Below are 23,640 nucleotides of genomic sequence, written 5' to 3'. Positions count from 1 at the left end.
TACCAGCTTCCCTCACAGTTACACTTCCTCTCGGCTACCCCTATCTACACCGTATCAGGAGTCTTCTTATGCGAGAGAGCTCGGCTACTATTGTGTTGTCTGAGTATCTGTGGTTGTGTAAACAAAGTTTTGGGGAAGTAACCTCCCTCCTTTCATTCCCCCCTTTCCATTTGGTCTTGGCCCAATTTACTTTCCCAGTTTGTCTCTCAGAATATCATAGAAACAATGGAGTTCATTTCTCCATTCCATTAATTCATCCACCCATTTCTCACTCACTCACTGAGTGCCTACTCAGGCCACACCGCAGGAACACAGGGGCTCGCAGCGCAGCACAGACTTGGGCCTTGCCCTCCTGTCCCAGGGCCCAGAGAAGGCTTGTGCTGCAGACAAACTGAGTATTTTAGATAGTGTCCCAGGTGACCCCGCAGCTGATAAAATTAAAGAGGGTGCTCTTTGCCTGGACACAATGAAGTTCATATCAGGACAGGGATTAGAGAACCTCCTGACACAGACTGTGGACAAACCACATGAAATCTAGAAGCCCTTTGCCCTCCCGGCCGTCCTGGGTCCATTCTTAGATGGGGTATGGAATCTTCGGAGTCAACTCAGACATCTCGGGAAGTATTGGCCTCTACTTTGGTTTTTAATCTTCTCACTGGTTCAAGACACTGTGACCTTGGTGTTCAAGGGTCTTGCCACTAAACTCGTGCACCTGGCATTTATGAGAAGGGTCATGGAATCTAAGAGCCCTTGCAGCAGGAACTCTTTTCCTCACCATCCCTGACCATATTGGCTAATCTACGCCTGTTTTCGGTACACATTGGTGAGTGAGTGAAGCATGCTTACCATCCAGGCCTAAGCCACAGGCCTGTCTCTTAGGGTACAGTGGACACAGGAAAACAGTGCTCAGCCACCCATTTCTGCTCTTCTTCCATCCTCGTGGAGACTCCCCTGATGGCCATGGTGTCGATGGCCATAGTGGCAGTAGCTGTGCACTGCCTGGGTTTTCTCTTGTTGGGCCTCACTTTCTTACTCTTGGGGGAACCAAGACATCACAGTTCATTTCTGCAAGCATCATCCAAATAAGGAGGCCACCCCAGCCCACGGGTGTTTCTCTGCCTTCTTCTACAACCTTCTCCAGAAGCAGGGCGTGCTTTTCCCTGGCCTTTGTCCACAACCTTGCTACTTTAGGGCGTGCCCTTACTCATTCCCGCCTCACTGCCTGGATCTGAACAAAAATATCAACACTTCTCAGCAATTGTATTTCTGTGGTTGGTATTTGTTGAGCACAGGGTTACTTTTGCTTGCTAAAAACCCTAGTCTTCTTTTACTGGAGGAACCACCATGTGGGTGGGATACTTAGTGTTCTTGAGTTGAGGACCCTCGGCAGCTAAAACGATTCCCCTTTGCGCTCACACCCATCTTGGAGAAGTGATGGAAACGGTGCTTCTTAGGACTCCAGCACACTTGGAGGCTCCCTGATAAGTCCTTGATACATGTGAACACGTAACGGAACTCACGTCCAGACATTTTACATAATTAAGACCACCCTTATGCCGATGGATGCCAGTGTCTTGCATTTGAATGTGACTCTTTTCAAAGTACATTTGCATCTATTATCTCTTCATCAATGAAAATAGTAAAAACTATTATTGATCCACTGCCTTGTCTTATTCTTATAGATCATTTTACTGTGCCCTGGCAACTTTAAAATAACGGCTTTGCTCCTGTATTTGTGTTTTTGGATAGAAAAAATATATGTATTTACAAAAGACTTGCAGAGAAAATCTAGAGAGATCCTATGTATCAGTGGTCCTCAACCTGGGGGGATTTCATCCCTCCACGGTGCCCAAGGATATTTAGAAGTGCCTGGAGGTATTTTGCTTTTCACAACTGCATATGCTACTGGCCTCGAACATGTAGAGGCCAAGGATGTGCCATACGTCCTCCAGAAGAATAGACAGCCTCCCACAAGCAACACTGGCCTTGAACGTGTAGAGGCCGAGGATGTGCTATACATCCTCCAGAAGAATACACAGCCTCCCATTAGTAAGACTCATCCAGCCTAAAATGTTAATAGTTCCGACTTTGAGAAACTCTGCTCCAGACTCTTCCCCCGTTTCCCTAATACTATCATGTTAAATAACTGTGATAGATATATCAAAACTAAGAAACTATCATTGGTTCAATGTCACTAAACTATGGAATTTTCAGACCCTCTTCCCTTTTCGACTAATGTCCTTCTTATGTTCCAGAATCTATGCCTCTGTAGTGATCACTGTAGTGATGAAGACAGTTTCTGTATCGTCTTTGGTTTTCATGACCTTGGTCAGCCTTAGTTTTCAAGACCGTGACACTTTGGAGGATTTTTATAAGTGCTTCCTATGTGGGTAGGGTACTGACCCCATTTAGGTAGCACAGGAGAAGGGACTTTGCCTTGTTTACAGCGCATTCTCTGACTCTCTGAAGGGGGAATGCCATGAAATTCATGTTTGAACAGTAATTAAAGAGGCTTTAGATGGAAAGAACAATATAGGCAAAGTGTCCAGGTGACCTCTTATCCGCTTTTTGGCCTCCCCTATGTTTCCAGCAATATTCCTTTGCATTTGTTTAAATTATATCAATGGCACGTGCTACACAGAATATCCCACTCCCCATCTTTTCATTCACCAGTGTATTTCTGCAATGCAACATGTTGTAAGACATGTAGCTCTAGTTCAGTGATTTCCAACTGGGGGTGATTTTTGTCCCTCGGGGATTTGGCAATGCCTGGAGGCGATTTTGATTGTCACCACCGGAGGCGGGCCTGTTGATCTGTGGGCGATCGGGGCTGGGTGTGCTGCTAAACACCCTGCCCTGCACAGAATTATGTGGCCTGGTAGCCCAGGAGTGGAGAATCCTTGGGCTGTTTCTTTCCTTGAGTTCGTGGAACAGTCTTCCCTTGACAGAATGTAGCGCATTTACTTTATCATCCCCTACTGGTGGGCATTTAGGTTATCCAGTTGTCTGCTCTGACAAAGAGTGCTGGGGAGAACATCCTCGCCAATCTGTGTGTGTGTGTGTGTGTGTGTGTGTGTGTGTGTGTGGTGTGCAAAAGAGTTTCTGGGAGGCACACTATGCTCCAGGACACACTCTCAAGTGCCACCGCAGAGTGGCTGGATGCGTTCACACCCACAGCACTGCCTCGGATGCTGATTCTCTGCGTCTTTACCGGCATTTCGTATTATTTAGCATTTTCATTTTTGCCAACCTGAGGCACTTAAATGAGTAGCTTATTTTTTTTAATTTGCATTTTCTGATGATTCACGGGCCCAGTCTTTGAATCATTCACACCACAGCATGCTACGAAATTGGGGGACGTCTGTTCCAAGCATGTACCACTTCAGTCTGTTGTCTCTGTCTTTGCTGTGTTTTAACATAGCACTTATTGGGAGACCAAACTTGGCTGTTTCTGCCAGTAGAGGTCACTGTCCCTCAGAGATTCTCTGCCAGTGGTTTTGTCTTTGTTTTTGAGTGATTCCCTCCACCCCTGCCCCGCCCCGGAATATTTTGCAAAGATTGGAGACAGTTTTTTATTTTCACAATGTGTGTATGCTGCTGGCCCCTCGGGGACAGAGGCCAGGGATTCTGCTCAAACCCTAAAATGGAGAGGACAGCAGCACCCAACAAACAACAAAGAATTATCTGGTCCCAGATGTTACAGGGCCAAGGTGAATTCACTGTGTAGACGCAATCCTAACATGTACATCTGAAAGAAAGACAATGACATTCTCTGTGATCATAAAGTTGTCTATTATTTTTATCTAAAACAAGAACGCCATTTTCACTTCACAAAGTGGGGAAGTAGGGAAGAAGCATGCCTTCCTGATGAGTGTGGGAACAGGTAGGAAGACTGGGTGGGCACAAGGAAGGCAGAGGTTTGGGTAGCTGGGGAGCTTCTTCAGTGTGGGCTCTGCAGGGTCAAGGGAGTGGGTCTGGGGGCTTGGTGGAGCCGCCAGCTGCAGGGGAGAGGGCTGACTCGGGGTGTCAGGGGGCCCATGTGGGGGTAGGGCAGAGTGAAACAACTGTGGGTTTGAGTCTCAGGAGGTGGAGGTGGCAGGGCTCTGACTCAGGATACAGGGGAGACATCAGGCTGTGGGAGGCCCAGGCCCTGGGGAGTACTGATCTGCTCGGCAGCCCAGGCCACGGCGCTGTGTCCTTGAGGCAGGTAGGCCCGGGTTGGTGTCCTCTGGGGCCCTGCTGCACCAGGAGCAGAAGCCTCGCCTCAGAGGCCCAGGCCCGGGCACAAAGGAAGGGACCACTCTATCTCTCCATACAGGCCTGAAGGAGGATGGCCTGGCCCCCGGTCTCTGCCTCTCTACCTTGGCCTGGAAGGTTCAAAGCAGAGAGGTGCTCAGATTCTTTTTTTTGATTTATTGCATTGGCTAGGGGGCCTCGGCGGGGCCTCCTTGACATAGGGCCCCAGGGGCTCCTGGATAGGCGGACATCTGTAGAATCTCCCCTGTGCTCCACAGGAGTGAGTTCGATGGTCACCAGGCTCCAACTGTGTGTGGGGTTCTGGGCATTCCCCAGCCATTTCATCAAACTCTTGTGATCACTAGAAAAATCCAACCCCATGAATATCTGGAGGGGTGGCTTGCGGTGAAAGCTTCTCTAGGCCTTGGGGACCATCGTCCTCCAGATTCTGACATGGTCCCAGCAGGGTGGCACAGTGGGGGCGGGCTGGCTGCAGACCCAGGAGAGGCTACGGCTCCCATCCGGGCCCGGGCAGCAGCGGGTGGGCCTGGGCCAGGGGGAACCTCGCTTCTGGGCCAGGCGTGGCAGCGTGGCCATGGCTGTGCCCAGGCAGCTGCCCATGATCTCAGTGCAGCGGGGTTGGGGCCTCTGAGGTGGAAATTCGGCTTCCGTAGGTTCCCAAAGTCTGCAGTTGTGAAGCACGCAGAGCTAGGAGGATCATTGGCATCGGGCACAAGGACAGCGCGTGGGGTCACTCGTGGGGACCCTCTGGGCACGGGGTCGTGCCCATGTGGGGCCAGTGCCCCATGGATGTGGCAACTGTGTGGGGCGTTCCCTGCTGCTGAGGGCGGGGTTGGGGGGAGAACCTCCCACTTCCCAGCACTGGTCCCAGGCGCTTGGCTCCAGCAGAGGGGCCAGGAAGGCTTGGCTTCTGTATGTGACATTGCAAGGGAGAAAATGGAATAGTTTCTATCAGGTCCCGAAAATTATAGAAAGTCGGCACAATGGCCCTGTCTTTATTGTGAAAATGAACATAATACACCTTAAAGAGCATTCGCTCTTTTAAGGAAAATGAAGTCAACTTATTAGTAAAGCGGATATGTCTTTCATTCTTCTTGAATAGTACCTGATGTCAGTCACCTCTGCAATCTGAAAATGGTGAAAGCCATTCAGGATTTATGTTTTAGCACTGACAGTGTTTATTTATGTGGACTCTCCTATGATTTTCAACCTTTATGCCCTTCATACATTCCTATATAGGTCGTCTCCATTCTGAACACTTAGGCCATTTCTTTCATGTCGTTTCTATTGGTAATCTGTGTTTACAGAGTAGAATGAGGCACATTTCCAATTTACAGTTGGAAAGCAGGTAACTGCAGAAACAGTGTTCAAAGGCTGCTGGTAAACTGATTATAGCACTTCAGTTTGGAAGTCTTTTATTGAGTTGTCGCCAGTACTGGAGTAGGAGAGGGAGGGAAATGTGGTCAACAGAGGAAGCAAGTATTGGATGAAGAGTGGCACCTGATTTGTCTGGACCCAAGCTGTAGACGGCTGAATGAGGAAGACACTAAAAAGAGCTTGATGAGGAAGTACAAAAGGCTCCTGTAGCTCAGAAAAAAGGCCAGTGTTGAAGCCCGTGTGCTGTCAACTAGTGGGTGATGCGAGAATAAGATCCTTAATGCTCTGCTGTGTAATTTTTCTTGTTTTTTCATTTTGGTAGATCCTTATTTAACGGATGATCCCTAAATATATGCTTTTCAAACAAAGGAAATTTTCTATGCTAGTTTTTTCTTAATAAGACATTTCTTCATAATGGTAGAAATGACTTCATTCATAGCTAAGACACGTTTTCAGACAGTTATAACACCAGAGTGGATGTTCTAATGTAATTAGATATTATTTACTTACAATGTATTTTTTTCCCCCATCATCTGCAGAATTTCCCACGTCCTAGTTTGCAATGTAACCCAGCGAGTGTCATTCTGGTTTGTGGTTACAGATCCTTTGAAAAATCACACCCTTCCTGCTGTTGAGGTACAGACAGCCATAAGGTAATCACCGCTAAATATGTCTTCTACTGGTAAATCAACTTGTTGATTAGTTTGCTGTTTTCATAGATTTTGAAGAATTCTCTCTCTTCTTACAATGACTTATGTATAAATATGTCAAAGATTTAATTTCGTTAGTTTGTTTTAGTGATCAGTTTGGATGAGTGGTTCTCATCCAAGGACAATTTTGCTTCCAAGGAAACATTTGGAAATGTCTGGAGGCATTTTTGTTGTCATGGTTGAGGTGGGGTATGTATGGGGGGTTCTACCAGCATTGAGTAGACAGAAGTTGGTGTGCTGATAAACATTCTATTATACACAGGATAGCGCCTCAAAACAGACTTATTCAACCCCAGATGTCAGTTGTGCTGTGGCTGAGAACTCCTGGTTTAAATATTAGCCACGAATGTTTACTACTGTCTTCTTTTGTCAAGAACACCTTGTATGGCACTATTGTGTGATGGTTCATCACATGGATTCTGGAGCCCAAATCCTTCTGGTTTTGCCTCTTGCTAACTGTTTAAATACAGATAAATTACTTCCCCTTTGTTATTCTCTTGTAATCTGTAAAATGGGAATAATTATGGTACCTCTCAGAGTTGTTGAGATTAAATGAGTTATTAAATGTAAGGTGTTTTGAAGAACTAGTCATACCTTTGACTTTTATTTAAAAACCAAGACAAAAATTCTCATTTCTTGGGTCTCTAAGGACCTACCTTCCTTAATTAATGTACAGCCTTTCCCTTTAAAAGATACTTTTTGAAAAAACAAGGTAAAGTCATGACTCTCATACAAATTAAAAATAAATGCCATTAAAGATTTTATTATCTCATTAATTAATGAGGGAACTAGTAGTAAAATGTTCAAAACAGTTCAAAGGAGACTTTCAAGGAACCATGCATATATAGAAATCAAAATAGTAATCAGTCCATAGAAAATCAAGTGGACAAAAATAATTTACATTATGTCAGTTTTCTACTACTTACAGATTTGCAACATAACTCAAAGACCGGGGCACCCGGGTGGCTCAGTTGGTTAAACATCCAACTCAGTTTCAACTCAGGTCACGATCTCACGGTTCTGCAAGTTCGAGCCCTGTATTGGGCTCCACACTGACGGTGTGGAGCCTGCTTGGGATTGTCTGTCTCCCTCTCTCTCTCTGCCTCTCTCTCAAAATAAATAAATAAAAACTTAAAAAAATAACTCAAGGACAAGTAGAAGGTGTAAATTGTCCAGAAAGGTGTATCCACCAGACACTCAGTAGTATTTTTTTAACCCAATTTCAAGTTTTACACGTTTTTTTCCTGAGAGTTTTTCTCCTCCTCTCCTTGTGATCATAACAAACTTTCAAAACTGAAATGTGTTCTTGACTTCAAAGAAGAGGAAGGATGCAGTTTGTTTTTACTTCACCCACTGTGCATTTTATGCATGTCAAAACTTTCTATCCCTCAAATGATTAATGTTGGGCAAAAGTATATTGGAAGAATGAGTTCAGGAGATCAACTCTTTCTCGAACAAGAAAGAGTGAAACAAAGTAGCGCTCCTCAACAAAGGATTTACAAGTTACTGAAGTTCTGCTCTTCGCCAAGGAGAAATATCTAGTGAAAGAATTCATTTGCTCTCTGTAAAATATTAACATATAAGATAATGAGTATATAATCAAATGCCAAAGGTTTTTGTGTGAACAGTCATCCAGTTCCCTTACTGATCTGTACCAGTGCGAAATGATTTAATCTGCTTTAGCAGGAAGGTTTGACCTGTATTGTTTCTGCACTTCTGCCCCTAAGACTTACTGTTAATACCCAGCCCTTAGGGAATAAGAATTAGGAACAGTGTATTTCACAGGAAAAGGAATTTTATTCAAGCTCTCCCTGTGATCTGCGGGGGCCACAAGGAAATTAAGCTACTGCAGTTAAAGCAGGCTTCCGTGAACCTGAGGGAGAAGAGTGAGTGTTTGGGATGAAAGTGTCTGTCAAAGGTCCTAGCAGGGGAAGCTATTTAGGGGGTGAGGATGGCCAATAGAATGAGAATTTGTGTTAGGGAATGCGTAGGTCTCACCAGGATTGTATGAAAATAAAGGGAACAATACCAAGAAAGAAAGATACCAGGAAGAGCAAGGAGATGGTAGCTAGAAGGCAGGTGATAGGAATTTTTGGGCTGAAGAATCTGTGGAGTTGAAAAAATAATGCTAGTTCCACTGAATATTTGCATAACACTTCCTGCTTCATAAAGCGTGTTCCTACACATCTGTGGCATTTAATATCAACACCAATTGTTTTTGAGTAATTATTATTATCCTCGGTTTATAAATGAGGGAATTGAGGCCCAGGGAGATTAATTTTAATTGATTTGCTGAGGCCACCACACTAGAAATATAAAAAGTGAGGATTTGAACCCAGGTGCGCTGTCATCACATCCAGTGATGTTTTTTCTCTCCACCAGAGTGTCCACACTTACGGAATTATGTGAGGGAATGAGCCACCAGTTCTACGATGTCTGTTTTAGCTCTGTCGTGAGGGCCTGGCCTTATCAGGCCAATCTTGGCTGGAAGATGTCCATGGTGACTGACACCTATTGGGGATTTCAGTGATGGTTGGAGTTTTAGTCTGTATTGAACTTCTTCATTTTTTTAAAAATTTTTAAAAAGCACTTTTAATGTTTATTTTTAAGAGAGAGAGACAGAGCACAAGTTGGGGAGAGGGAGGGGCAGAGAGAGAGGGAGACACAGAATCCAAAGCAGGCTCCAGGCTCTGAGCTGTCAGCACAGAGCCCGATGCAGGGCTCGAACTCACTAACAGTGAGATCACGACTTGAGCCGAAGTCGGATGCTCAACTGACTCAGCCAACCCAGGTGCCCCTGATCTAGAACTTCTAATCAGCCTGAGAGGCAAAAGAACAACAGAGTGTTCACTAACCAGGTAGATAGAATGAGAAATACAGAGTAACTTCTCATTTTACTCTGAGTTATACCTTAGTTGTGGGATTCATTATTATGTGGAGAGGTTTGTGTTCCCAGATTACCAATAATATGTTATGGAAAAAGGAAACTTTCCATAGTTTGATAAAAGAAAATTACACTGGAATTATCGCCTGCTGTAGATTTTCTGGCTGGGATTCTTTTTCACATTCATGAATAATAATGCCTCAACATAGATTTTTATTTGCTAAAGGAGGTCTTCCCTGATAGCTTGGTGCCAGTCTGCAGAGATTCTCAAGCCATTACTGTCAGGTTCAAGACTTAAGCTGTACAGAATGGTAGTCACCCGCCAAATGTGGCTATTGAGCACTTGAAACGTAGCTAGTCCAAGATTAGATATTCCCTAAGTGTAAAGTATTGAGTACAAAATAAAACGTGAACCAACTCAATTTTGATTACAGGTTGAAATTATATTTTTCTAGATATATTGGCCAAAAAAAATGATTAAAATAATTTCAGGTGCCTGGCTGGCTCGGTCGATTGAGCATGTGACTCTTGATCTCAGGGTCATGAGTTCAAGCCCCATGTTGGTTGTGGAGCCTACTTAAAATTAAAAAGAAAAATTAAAATAATTTCACTGGTTTCTTTTTACTTTTTCTTAAATTGCACCTCCTAGAGAATTTGAAGTCACACATGAGGCTTACATATATTTGTATTTTCCATTGCTGCTCTAGAGGTAGATGAAGTCAGTTTGTCTAGTGCGAATTCAGTAGATGCCATACACTATCTCTAAGAAATCTCACCTAGTTTGCAAGTTACAGTTAGAAATTCACTTATTTGGTTTCATTCAAATAAGTCTTTGCTACCAACCCATCCCTAACTGCTGCCACCACCAAAAATGCAGATTTTCCCCAGGAAGAGTAACTCATTTACCTTGATAATTTTCTAGCTTTTGGACTCCTCAAGCACCTGTTACTTTAGTCATATGGAACCACTTGGAATTTCCCGAACAAATCTACTATACCATGTCTCCATTCCTGTACTCACCACACATTTCAGGAAATCAAACATGGTGGGGAGAACTTAAGCTCGGGACTTCCCGTTACTTCTAGGACATTCACAACTGTGGAGGACAGTAGACAAGCCTTTCTGTAGCAGCCAGCACTGCTCTGAAAAGTACCACAGCACGATTGCCCTCTCATCAAACTGTCTAGTCAACCTCAAGTCTCATGCTACAGGGATGCTCTGTTTCTAGAGATAATTATAATCATGGAGAGATGGGTCTGGACCTTCTGTTTCTAATTGTTTTCCTCTCTTGTTTTGTTTGTTTTTGATCATTGTTGTATCCTAGAATGAATAGGAACCGGATCAACGGTGCCTTCTTTTTGAATGACCAGACTCTTGAATTTTTAAAAATTCCGTCCACTCTTGCACCACCCACCGACCCATCTGTGCCCATCTGGATTATTATATTTGGTGTGATATTTTGCATTGTCATAGTTGCAGTCATGCTATTGATTTTATCAGGAATCCGGCAACGTAGAAGGTAAGATACTAAAAGGGAATGATTTAAAGAGCATTTTCCTATTTCCTCATGACTTGGGAAAGTAAGGACAGCATTTTCCCCAAGCTGAAGGTAATGCCTTAAATCTGAAACTTTGAAAATATTGGTGATTGGCAAAATGTCACTTATGCTCTTGTGTTTAGAGACTTTTTACAGTCCAGTGTCCCTTACTATGACTCCTTCCATTACTGTCTTTTTCTTTGTTCTACACCGTATGAATATTTCATATCAAGAATTGATTTTAATATCTGTGTTAAGATTTTGTAAGGTGGATATACAAAGCTAAGCAGATTTCTTGGGTACGCAGGGTTAATCTTTAATAGTCCTCCAGCTCCAAATGCTAGCAGTTCCACAGTTCTTTCCATGCATCCCCAGCTTGGCTTGCCTTTTCTTGGCCTCGTGCCTACAGCTGCCATCTTGTCCCAGATACTTTTGCGCTTTTATACTTCCCTCCCTTCAATAGTTGCTTGTCCCTCTAGTGCCTATGGTATTACATGGAACCATGGCCCTAGAAGTGACCTTTGAGTCAACACCTTGCATCAGAATCACCTGAAACATTTGTTAAAATGTAGATTCCTTTGCACTACTGCAGGCTTTCTAAATTATAATCAGTGAAGGGGATGTAGTTTAATGAATATCCAGGTTATTCTAATTCACTTAATTTGAGGGCTTCCAATTTAACTACTTTATAGAGATTCCTACTCCCTGAGTTCATTTATCTGGATTCTGGGGCACTGCAAACTTTGCTGTCTAAATGATTGCAATTACTTCAATCTGGTCGGAATTGCCGACCAATGGGAGAGTTACTAAGGCAGTGGGACAGGAGGAGAGGAGATAGGATTTCTCAGCATGATGAAAGGAGAAAATAAATTTGTTTACAAGAACCTCTGATCCAGAGAGGGTCCTTACTCTTCATTAGGCCATTTGATTCTTCTAAAACCTTCTCTTCCGATACCAAGGAAGAGGAATTCAGGTAAGTGGGAATCACGGGACGTGCGTTGGTTTTCAAAAGGGTCGATGCCCACACAGACATGTGGGATGAGTTTGGCCAAGTATGTGTTCAACTAAATGTTTCTCTGGGGGTTTACTCCTTTCCATATGTCTCACTCTAGTTGCTAGCAGAAAGGAATCATTTTAAATGTTGGCCTTTGTAAATTTCTTTTCACAAATGATAAGTGCTCTAGAATAAAGGAGATTTATGTCTAGTGCCCAAACTAAACTCAGAGATTAATATCAAGTTGTACTTGCTCAACTTTCTTCATGTTGACATGGCATGTAATGCAGAGAGCCTTGGAACGAGTTGTTAATTTGTTTTGAGTTTTTTTCGAATTTTAAGAAATATTCCCTTGCAATGTTTGAATACTTACGCTTAATATTTTTAAGTTTCGTATCAATCCTAGAATGCTGTGATCCTATCGTTTCTAAGGATCGTAACTTTGGTGAATGCGCTTCATCTCCTTGGTTCCCACTTTTCTCACTAGCACAATATAGTATAGGAGTTAGAAGAATGGACTCTGAGACTGCTTAGATTCAAAGTATCTCCTAGATTCTGCTCTTGTATGTAATCCATTAACTCTATGCGTATCAGGGAGCATAGGCAATGAGTCAGGGAAACCAGGCTCAGGGGAGTATGGTTTGTGGTGCTAGAGTCGAGTTGGTTAAATCTATCTTTGTTGCCTGTGCATAGATAACTCTTCTAGAGTGACAGTCCAGTGTACTGGAAATAATGAACGTGGTGGGGTCAAAGGAGTTAATGCAGTGGTGTGCTTAGAGTGGTGCCTGGCCCGCAGCGAGCGCTCAATAAGTGTTAGTTCTATTATTTTATTATCCTGCCATTTGCTGGTCTTCCAGCTTTGCTATCTCTTTCCTGCTGAGCGGATTCTGCAGTAATATAATCACTGGGTGTGTAGCGTCATAATCTGTTGCCTGGGAGAAGTGAGACTGTTGTCACAACCCTGCCTTCGCAAATTCATTTCGTGTTCAGACTAGGAAAACAGATAGACAAATCTCTTGCGTAAACCTGGAGAGCATCACTAATTGGCAAATATAGTCAGGACAGTTATGACAGCCTTCTGAAGATAAATTGATTTGTTGTGTTTTGAGTCTGATACGCTCTGTGGTGGGCTTCTCTTGGGCAATGTATTGCTTTGAAGGTGTGGAGAGGGTGCAGTTTGAAGTGGGAAGAGCCCCGATGATTGTCATGATAGCCCTTTCTAATCATGCAAGAAGCAGGAATTGCCCCCAATGCCTTTAGTCCTGAGGAAGACAAAGATTTGTCCGACAATCCAATCCATACATTGGATAGTAATGAACATGGTTTGCGTGATACAGACCTTAAACTTAGAAGGACAGACTGCAGAGTCATCTAAGTTACCATTTTGCTTCTGTGGAGAAGAGTGCCACTGTCATCTAAGACATACGCATACTTTACTGTTGAGGAAATTTCTCAAGTAAAGCTTTGGCAATTCTTCTGCCTGGGTCAATAACGGCATTACATTCATTATTCATATACAGTCATTGGAAGCCAAACTAAGTGAACTCAAACCCCAGCTATACCCTTTAGCCAAAAGGCCTCAGTCAAGTCATCTAATTTCCATGGGACTGTTTTGCCATCTGTAGTAGGAAGATAATATCTCACAGGGCTTCCATGAGGATTGGGTGAGATAAATGTATGTGAAGTACCTAGGATATAGTAAGCTCTAAATAAACAGTAATTATTATTATCCAAGCAGAGCTTACCCCATTTCTGTGACTAAGAGATGCTGAAAAAGGATCTCTTTTCTGTCCAGAAATTGCCATGATACTGTAAAAAAAAATTTCTAGTTCAGTGGCTCATTGCTTGGGACTTTAGTAGTGAACACATATTTTAAAAGGCAAATGACACCACAACAATTGTTATTGTTACGGGCTAACAGCTAGTTAATAAAGCTAAAGTACTGACAAAAAAAAAAGGCAAATGACCTTATTAGGGTTACTGTTTACTAGAATAGTGGTGGACTGGTTAACTAGCTTTCTAAAAAATACTCTGATTTGTAGCATTTGTTGATTTCCTATCAAGTATGAGATTTCTGAATGTTTAACAACCACCTCTGGCAAGCCCATGCCAGCCAGCTTCCACACACCAATGCCACCTCCTTGGGAAATAATTTGAGGAAGATGCTCCTTTCTCTGTTACCGTCTAGTTGAGAATAGCAGTTTGTGGAAATGAGAGATTTGTTGGAGGAAAAAAAGTTGGAAAAAGATTTTTTTTTTAATTTTCTTTCAGGAGATACTTAGGCAGCTGGGTAGGTGGGCAGGTGCCCAAGATGGACTGCATATACTCCATGGTGACGTGTGTACTAGATCTGTGTCTAGCCCCAGCCCACAAGCAGATGTTTTAGATCTCTGGCCAGCTTTATGATGATGGCAATGATGATGACAGTGATGGTTGTAATGGTGATGGGGATGTGATAATGATCATGGTGATGAAGTTGTGATGTGTGCTTTAGTAGAAAGAGCACTGGCTCAGTACTCTTGGTTTTGGGTTCTGATCTCAGGCCCCGGTGTTTACTAGCTGAGTGGTCTTGAGCAGGTGACATATGGAAAACGAGGATAATAATATTTTTCTTAAATAGCTATGATTATAAGGAGACAAAGTCAGAGAATACACACAAGTGCTTTATACCCTGGAAAGTGCTATAGTAATGCAAGTTACTAGCATCACCATCAAAAAGCAGTTAAAAGCCCTAACTTTATATAACCTGGGACTGTGCTATAAAAGGAGAGTCACAGACGCAGCATGATTTCAGACTTGCATGTATATAGTAGGATTGGTTTATGAATCCTGTATATAAATAGACTGTAATAATGTTAGGCTCTTAGGAAAGGATCTTAACAATGATCTAAATTCATCTCTCCAGAGGCCAAGCCCCAAAGAAGTAAAAAATGTCTTATTCCTTTATCAACCATCCACTCTGTCATAGGAGCTCTAGTATGTATCCTAGAAGATACATACATAGATAACATGGATGGGCCTTGCCTGCAAGGAGATTATAGTCTTGTACCTGGTAACAAAGCCACGTTAAGGACTCAGGACATAAAACCCTAACTAATGCTCACAGTTGAGCATAGTCATGAGTAAATTCACTTGGTTTATTTCTGGTTTTGTTTCTATTCCTATAAGGTCAATAGTAAACAGGAATACTTTTCAGTCTCTACAGTTATTGCTTTTCACACAAGGGGATGGGGCTCAGCCTACACACTTTCATTATACTGAAACTTCACATGAAACTTCACATTCATGTAAAGTCTTAATTAAGTCAATAGTCTTAAAAATAGATATGTACATAAAATCAGGAATGTTATAGCTAATAATTGTTTCCCTTTGCTGTTCTTAAATGTACATACTCAATAGGAATCAAATACGTGTTTTGAGTGAATCCTGGGGAGATTAAATTAGAGTTCTAGTTTACTGGTGAGACCAATCTTGTTCCATTCTCAAAGACAAGCTGCTCTACATATTTGAGTCATAGCTCCTTCATTTGAAAAACAGGGATAATAATAAAATCCTTATAATATTGCACATAATAATCCTCATAATATTAATAATAGGAACTAAATGAGGTAATGTATATAAAGCACTTAGTCTGGTTTGTGTCACATAATAGATACTAATTATTATTAGTATCCCTACTGCATGGCAGACATAAAGCAACCTGACTAGAGTCGCATGGTTAGAAAGTAGTCGTCACCGTATTTAAAACCAGGTGGGCTGGATCCCAAAGCCCATCGATCTCACTGAACTGTGGTACCCACTGAAATCATTCCAGTAACGCCGATATTTTCCCCAGGAATCACTGGTACTGATCATGAGGACACTCCCAATTCTCCAATAATTAATTCTGTTCTGTTTAAAATCATATTTGTCTGTCCTTTGTTGTTTTCTGGCTATTCTTGGGCCTTGGCTCTTCAGCTCTGTCTTGTTTGAAAGGAGACAGAAGTATTCTCTGTGCTTTTAGCTACCACTACTTTATTTTGAACAAACCCTGCTTCTCAACACCCCCTAGCTCCGAGGGTCAGCTGATGGTTTTTTTGTCTCCTCTTTTGCCCCTTTTCTGTCTGGATTTATGAGAAATGTCTACTTTCGAGGCTCTTAGGAGCTAGTTTCAGGTATTTTAGTTACTTTCTAAAAAATCCTCCTGAACCACCTGACACTGCAGGAACAGCAGAAGTCATTAACACTCAATTTTATTTTTCAGGAAAAAGAATTCATGTTTTTAGCAGAACATCAATTCAGAATGATCCAGAAACATGGTTCAGTTTTCTTATTGTTAGTAAGAGCAATGCACAGGCAGTGAGTCAGTTTATTACAGGACCTACTATGAAATGTGACAAAGTACTATAGTACTGTTACATAACCTTTGAGCCGCTTATCGTGTCCAGCCAGCAAGTTACTGACATTGCAGTTTGTGAAGCCCAGCAATGCCAAGACTCAGAACAATTGGATCTAAGGTCACAAGAGCACAACATGTACCTAATTTGCCACTGACACAGCTTCATTAGATATACTTCCGTAGCCATTTCACTCAATCTTTTTGGTTGAGAAGTCCTTCCTCCAAAGGAGACAAACTTGTCCTCATCTATTTGCGTCTTTCTTTTTAGTTCCTCCCCATCCTCTGTGATGCCTCATGGATTAGTTTTATGGTTCAGAGGGGGAGGCAAGACTCCTTGCAGCCATCTACATGTGTCTAGCTCTCTGCAGTTTTTCATCTAATGTTTTATCATCGATAAAAACACTTTCTTAACTAAGGAAACTGACAAATAGATGCTGGCAACCATTATTTCTAAGACTACCACCTACTTCAGAGTGCTGCATCCTCTAAGATTTTGGCAAGATGAGGGGCGCCTGGGTGGCTCAGTCAGTTCAGCGTCTGACTTCAGCTCAGGTCATGATCTCATAGTCACGAGTTCGAGCCCTGCATTGGGCTCTGTGCTGACCGCTCAGAGCCGGGAGCCTGCTTTGGATTCTGTGTCTCCCTCTCTCTCTGTCCCTCCCTCCGCTCAAGCTCTGTTTCTCTCTCTCAAAAATAAATTAAACATTGAAAAAAATTTTTTTTAAAGTTTTGGTAAGATGAATTTCATACTTATATATGCAAATTTTAGAGTAAGATTTGACTGTTGAAAATCTATTTACTGTTGTGGAGAATTATTATTCACTTCAAGCCCAATGAGGAATGAGTTTTGGGGAAATTGCGTGAACTATACAATTTTAATGATAATTTATAAATATGCATTTCTTTTTTTAATTTTTTTTAAAAAAATTACATCCAAATTAGTTAGCATATAGTGCAACAATGATTTCAGGAGTAGATTCCTTAATACCCCTTACCTATTTAGCCCACACCGCCTCCAGTAACCATCTGTTTGTTCTCCATATTTATGAGTCTCTTATGCTTTGTCCCCCTTCCTGTTTTTATATTATTTTTGTTTCCCCTCCCTTATGTTCATCTGTTTTGTCACTTAAAGTCTTCATATGAGTGAAGTCATATGATATTTGTCTTTCCCTGGCTAATTTCACTTAGCATAATACCCTCCAGTTCCATCCATGTAGTTGCAAATGGCAAGATTTCATTCTTTTTGATTGCTGAGTAATACTCCATTGTATATATGTATACCACATCTTCTTTATCTGTTTACCCATCGATGGACATTGGGCTCTTTCCACACTTTGGCTATTGTTGATAGTGCTGCTATAAACATTGGAGTGCATATGTCCCTTCGAAACAGCATACCTGTATCCCTTGGATAAATACCTTGGATAGTAGTGCAATTGGGTCGTAGGGTAGTTCTATTTTTAATTTTTTGAGGAACCTCCCTACTGTTTTCCAGAGCGGCTGCACCAGCTTGCATTCCTAATAAATATGCATTTCTTACTGGAGCTTCATCCCTATTGAAATATCACTCCTCTTTTTTATAATCCATAAAAAATGGGAAGGAAGATGAGTGAAATTTGGAGTTTTTCCCTTTTATTAACTCTTTTCTTTTCACTTTAGGATGAGGACTGAGTCTCTTTGAGCACACAGTAGTCACTCAAAGCATAGTTATTCAATGAATGCTGGATACTGTGAATGGAAGTGATATGATTGATGGTTATAGACTGTCCATTGCTTTTGCTTTCTGGAGGACATGGAAAGTAACAATACTCCTGTCCACCAGAGGAGAGGCAAGAGTATTCTAGTCCTCTGTTAGGTGATTTCACTTGGCTGAAACATGAAACTCTGTGCTCATCCCAGCCTGCCCTGATAGCTGATGGCTGAGGCTTAGCATGGCCAGTACAGTGTCTTCACCCTGAGGATGGAAAAACACAGGAGCTTATCCTTTACTAGGTCTCTGGAACTGTGACCTCCAGCTTCTAACCCAGCATTGGGCCTGTAGTGATAAATTGTGACACTTGATAGTGGCATGTACAATAGTGAAATATTTTCAAGTGATGACGATGGGATCTACTGCATTGGAATGATACTTCACCTTTCTTTATGAACTTCAACTATTTGGAATTATCTAATAAACCATCAGCAAACCCTTGCAAAATCTATACTACTAATTTCTAAGGTAGGAAAACAAATGTTTTCCTCTATTCATTTGGAAAAGCAACAATACAAGAGATACAAGAAATATTATGTGTGTATGTGTCCTTCCTTCCCTCTTCTTTTCTTTCTTCTTTCTTCTTTTCTTCTTTCTTTCTTTTTCTGTGATGAATCCCATTCAAGATCTACCTTTGCATGCTGTCTAACTTGACCTACAGCATTAGTCCATCCACCCATCCATTAATTTATCCTCCAGCCAGCCAGTCATTGATCCATCTAACTAGCTAGCCAACTATCCATGTGTCTGTCCATCCAACTCTAAGCACATCACTTAAGTGCCTACTCTGTGCTGAGTCCAGATCAGCTGTTTTATAAAATATTTTAAAATTTGGATTTGTCTGATTACTTCCTCCTGGCAGATTCAGGTAAAAAAAATTTGGTGATGGGGTGGGGTAGGAACACAGAACACAGAATTTTATAAATAAACAATAAATAAAATCTCAGTGCATCAAATCTGGAGGCACTGTCAATTTGTCTCATTGTTGGTGATGTTCACCAGATTTCTTCCTTGACAAAATACAAATATCTCTTTGTAATTAGTACACCGCTTGTGAGTGTGACACACTGAGACCATGTGAATATCCTGTTCCCCAACCATCCCTTACTCAATGGTTGAATATCCATTGATGAGCCTCATCAGAATGAATTATTATTATAGTGGTGATTTTCTATTTCTGTTACTCTTTCTATCTTAGTCGTCATTCTTTTGTAAATAAGAGCTCTTTCTTTTTTCTCCCTTCCTCCATCATATTCGTTAAAACACATTAAAATGGACTCTCATGCAGGACAAATAGGAAGCTCTACCTCAGTCATCATTGGGGCATTTTCACCACTTCCTCATTCACCAGAGACTCACCAAGGTCCTAAGGGACTTCCATAGTGGTGGGAGTCCATCCTGGTCACCATAGCAATACCCACCATTCCAGCAGTGTGATCCATTTGGGTCTACCTCTTTGAAGTTTCCACAGATTCCTGGAACAAAAGCATCTCTGGCAAGTCTGGGAGCATCATGCCCAAAATCATGCTTCTGTGATGCCCCAACATCTAACTTGTGATTAACCTCAGGGAAACTACTCTTCTCTGTGGTTGCATAGAGGTACCCACCTCTTTTTTTTTTTCTTTTACCTTCCTTGATAACAAGCATAGTTGGCTCAGTGTCTTGGTCTTTCACAAAAGACAGGAAAACCCTTTGAATTCAAGGCTACAGCTTTCCACACTCCAAGGAAATATTAAGGGTAGGGCTAGCAGAGTCTACAAAGGGTCTGAGAATGAGGAACTCAAAGATTTACAGTGTCATACAGAGTTTTTTCGGGGAATGACCTGGAATTTTAGCTCCGAGTTGTAATGTAATTAGTAAAGTGTGTTCTGAGTTCCAAAAGCCCAATTTACAAACGAATGCAACTATTTTGTAATGAGTAGAGCCAAGCAATGATATCTGCAATTTATAATGGTTACTTCTTTTCTATAAAGGAATGTGAGTTTGGTTCTTGATGCCTCATTTCAATTTGATTTCCACCCACTATTTACAGACTATTTGTCAAATCCTGTGAGAGGAATTTGTTACTTTTTTAAAATTCAATTTTTGTTAAATTGTTCTCCTAGAGCTAAATTTTTTAACTTGCTATTTTACCACACATTTTCTTCGCGTTCCTTCATGCAATTTGTGTGTGTATACAAACACATTCATTCATATAAATATATATTCACTCATATACATATTCATGCCTATTTGTTTTAGTATTCTAAATAAGACGGCTTATTCTGATCAGTATGTATATATCATCCATGCAGACTTCTTATCTTAGTAGCAACTTTTCAGCTCATTAGCTCGTTACGATCTTTGAAATTTATTTGAAAATACAGAATGTCATCAACTATTTCATCATTCTAAGGTTCATCTTCCCTTTCCTACTCTCCATGTTTGTACAGAAGACCAGGATTTCTCCTCCTAGATCCCAATCATTCTTTCTGTGTGCATTTAGGATGAGCAAAGGACCAACTGAAATGGATGACTCTGAAGATAAGTGTGAAAACATGATCACAATTGAGAATGGCATCCCCTGTGATCCCTTGGACACTAAGGGAGGGCACATTAACGATGCCTTCATGACAGAGGATGAGCGGCTCACCCCTCTCTGAAGGGCTGCTGTTTTGCTTCCCCAAGGAACTCAACACTTGTTTCTGTGCAACTGCTAAGCATTATAAATGATCAAAGGCAGATTGTATATTTTGTTTCACCATTCTTCTTTTGTAAGAAATTGTCAATGTGCATGAAAGTAAAAGGCAATCAGTTATATCCATGAAGACCTTTGGAATCATAAGCTGTTGACTACTCAGAATATTCCAAAATATTTCTCCAACAACACAATGTGTAATTGTAGTCATGTGGTGTCTTTAGTTATTGGTTTAAAAATGCATTTGTGTTAAGCATTTCCAGAAATAAGGTCAGGCCACTACATGTATTTTTTTTCACACTTTGAAGACCTAAAGAGAAATATTTTTTCCAGTGGAAAATACCTATAATATGGTATGGAAATCTTTGAAAGTGGATCCTTTTTGAATATTGTTTATATCACTCTGCACATGACTAAGAAATCAAGAATAGAAAATAATGATTATAACTGAGATGGATGAATATGGGAGTATCAATACATGAGGTGAAATTTGATCCTGTTATCATACCAATACTTGCTTATTCTCTATCAGTCTCTGATAGGGTAGCCCTGTTTGTTGACTATTTCTGCAATTTGTAAAAGTACAATCTATGTGAATTTAATAAAGTGCTAATCATCTCTTTTTAATTATGCAACTGACTGTGGTCTGAGAGTTATTTTCATGCTGTGGAAGTCAGGAAACCTATTTTTTATTAGTTATGCGTAATCTATTCTACAACCCTAGAAATGAATTATTTTCGTTGTGTGTATCCTTACTTTGAAGACAACTTACAGTTAGTACACTTCATTACACTTCCAGATAGGCCATGATTCTTCTAAATTCTAATAATAATTTATTATACATTTATGAATAGAATGAAAATTTGCTGCTCAGTCTACTGCTGCTGTCACCCATAGTTGATGTTACCACAACAGTTTCTAACTCTCTCCCCTGACCCAGTGTTGTTTCCTGGATACAAACTCCAAGATGGGTCGTTGCAAGCAGAAGGCTTACTGGGGAATGCTCTCAGGAGATACACCTGTGAGAAGTGAGGAAGGCAGGTGTGGCAAATAGACTCAAAGATGTCTGCCATCTAATGTTCACACCTTCATGTAATCTCTCTCCTTGAGTGAGGACGGGACTGGTGAGTTGCTTCTAATGTATGGAACACAGCAAAGATGAGGAGACATTACTCCTGCAATTACTTTATATCATGTCTGAGTCTGTCTTGCCAGCAGATGTGTTTAGAGACTCTCCTTGTTGGCTTGACTAAGTGGCCATGTTGGGAAAGCCTACATGAAAGAAACTGTGAACAGCCTCTAGGAATTGTTGGTGGCCTCTCAGCACTGAAGACAGCCTCTGACCAACAGCCAGCCAGAAGCTGAGGTCCTCAGTCCTCCAACCTCAAGGAAGTGAATTCTGTCAACAACTGGAGTGAGCTTGGAAGTGGATTTTTCCCCAGTCAAGTCTCCAGATGAGAATGCAGTCTGGTCAACACTTGGATTGCAGTCCAAGCAGAGGACCCAGTTAAGATGTGCCCAGACTCCCAACCCATGACACTGTGAGATGATAAATGTGTGTTTTTTCAAGCCACTAAGTTTGCAGTAATGTGTTATGCAGCAATAGGAAATTAATAGAGTGGGATTAGGCAGAGGGAGAAGTGACCAGCAACATGGTTACAATAGAGGCTTCAGCCAATCCTTCAAGGAGCTTAGGAGCTGAGGTTGTCCCTGATTCAGATAAGGTGGCTGGGCCTTTGTATCTCCACATTAGCCAGTCATGGCCATGGGTACTCTCTGGGAGAGGATCTGCCGTTGGGAAAGGCAGTTCCCTGTGGCTCGGGGCAATTCCCATCGAAGGGATCAGCTATGAGCCTTCAAAAGCCAATGTTTCCAGAAGCTGGGGATGGGAAGGTGAGCCTTGAAGAGAGGGCCTGGTGAACCCCCAGAATATCCACCACACCCTCTCCAGTCCACTGGCTGTAATGTAGCTTGAATTAATACCCAAAATGCAAACCTGATCCTGTTGGTTCCTGACATAGATGCTTTTAAATGGCTTTTTATTATCCTTAGGATAAAGCCAGACTCTTTATTATTTATTTTTATTTATTTTTAAGTGTATTTATTTATTTTGAGAGAGAGAGAGAGGGAGAGAATCCTAAGGAGGCTTTACCCTGTCAGAACAGAGCCCAATGAGGGACTTAAAGCCATGAAATGTGAGACTATGACCAGAGCCGAAGTCAGATGCTTACTTGACTGAGCCACCCAGGCGCCCCAAAGCCAGATTCATTAAACACAGGGCCTTCTGTGGTTTGACCTCCACCTTCCTCTCATCTCTTACCCTGGTCTTCTTTCTGTCTCTCTAACTCTCTCATCCAATCATAGCAAATCTCTCACTTCCAGGCCTTTGAACAAGCTGTTCTCTCTACACTGTTCCCTGTCAGCCACTCTTGTAGCTTGTCCTTAGCCTTTCTGTCACTTAAACATCTTACTCCTCCTGGAGGTCTTTGCTGGACCCCCAAGCTATATGCTCCTAGATTGCCCAGATGATTATACTTATCTTGTTGTTCTACAGTTACGTTATATTTAAATGTGTTTTTGTGGAGAAAGGAGACCATAAAGGCAAGAGTACCCTAGGGCCCACAAAAGTCCTAATATAGCCTTGTCCCCATGAACATTTTCATAACCCTCTTCACTTTCCTCCCACTTCTAACCAGATAGAATTAACCATTGCTCTGTAACCTTACCATAGCTATGTATGTTTTTAATTAAAATCGTTATAATATTTTACTTTATTTGTTTTTACATACCTGTATCTTCACACTAAATATAATGTTCTTGGAGGCAGTGTTCAAATCACCTAGCATAGTTCCTTGTCTTCCTCTTTCCTTTATTCTACAGTGGTGAGCAAAATCGAACACAATCCCTGTCCTCATGGAGCTGAAAGTCTCCATAGTCAGAGCTCAATCAACATGTGCTACTAAATAAGTAACCGAGGGGTGCCTGGGTGGCTCAGTTGGTTAAGCGTCCGACTTCAGCTCAGGTCATGATCTCACAGTTTGTGAGCTTGAGCCCTGCATCGGACTCTGTGCTGACA

General features: G+C 41.7%; 1 protein-coding gene across 2 annotated transcripts in view; it reads left to right on the top strand.

Moving 5' to 3' along the window:
- The window catches only part of CLTRN (collectrin, amino acid transport regulator), a 34,313-nt gene extending 13,114 nt beyond the window's left edge, over positions 1–21,199 (top strand). For both annotated transcript variants that reach the window (XM_027054529.2, XM_015071431.3), the window contains exons 4-6: positions 6,174–6,287; positions 10,553–10,747; positions 20,373–21,199. In XM_027054529.2, coding sequence (XP_026910330.1) covers positions 6,174–6,287; positions 10,553–10,747; positions 20,373–20,529 — 466 coding nt within the window. In that variant the 3' untranslated portion in view covers positions 20,530–21,199. The remainder of the gene's footprint in view (positions 1–6,173; positions 6,288–10,552; positions 10,748–20,372) is intronic.
- The last annotated feature ends 2,441 nt before the right edge of the window (positions 21,200–23,640 follow it).

The sequence above is a fragment of the Acinonyx jubatus genome, chromosome X (assembly GCF_027475565.1).
Source record: "Acinonyx jubatus isolate Ajub_Pintada_27869175 chromosome X, VMU_Ajub_asm_v1.0, whole genome shotgun sequence".
NCBI classification, from domain to species: domain Eukaryota; kingdom Metazoa; phylum Chordata; class Mammalia; order Carnivora; family Felidae; genus Acinonyx; species Acinonyx jubatus.
The sequence above is the reverse complement of the archived record's forward strand: the minus strand, read 5'-3'. Positions and strand labels throughout refer to the sequence as shown.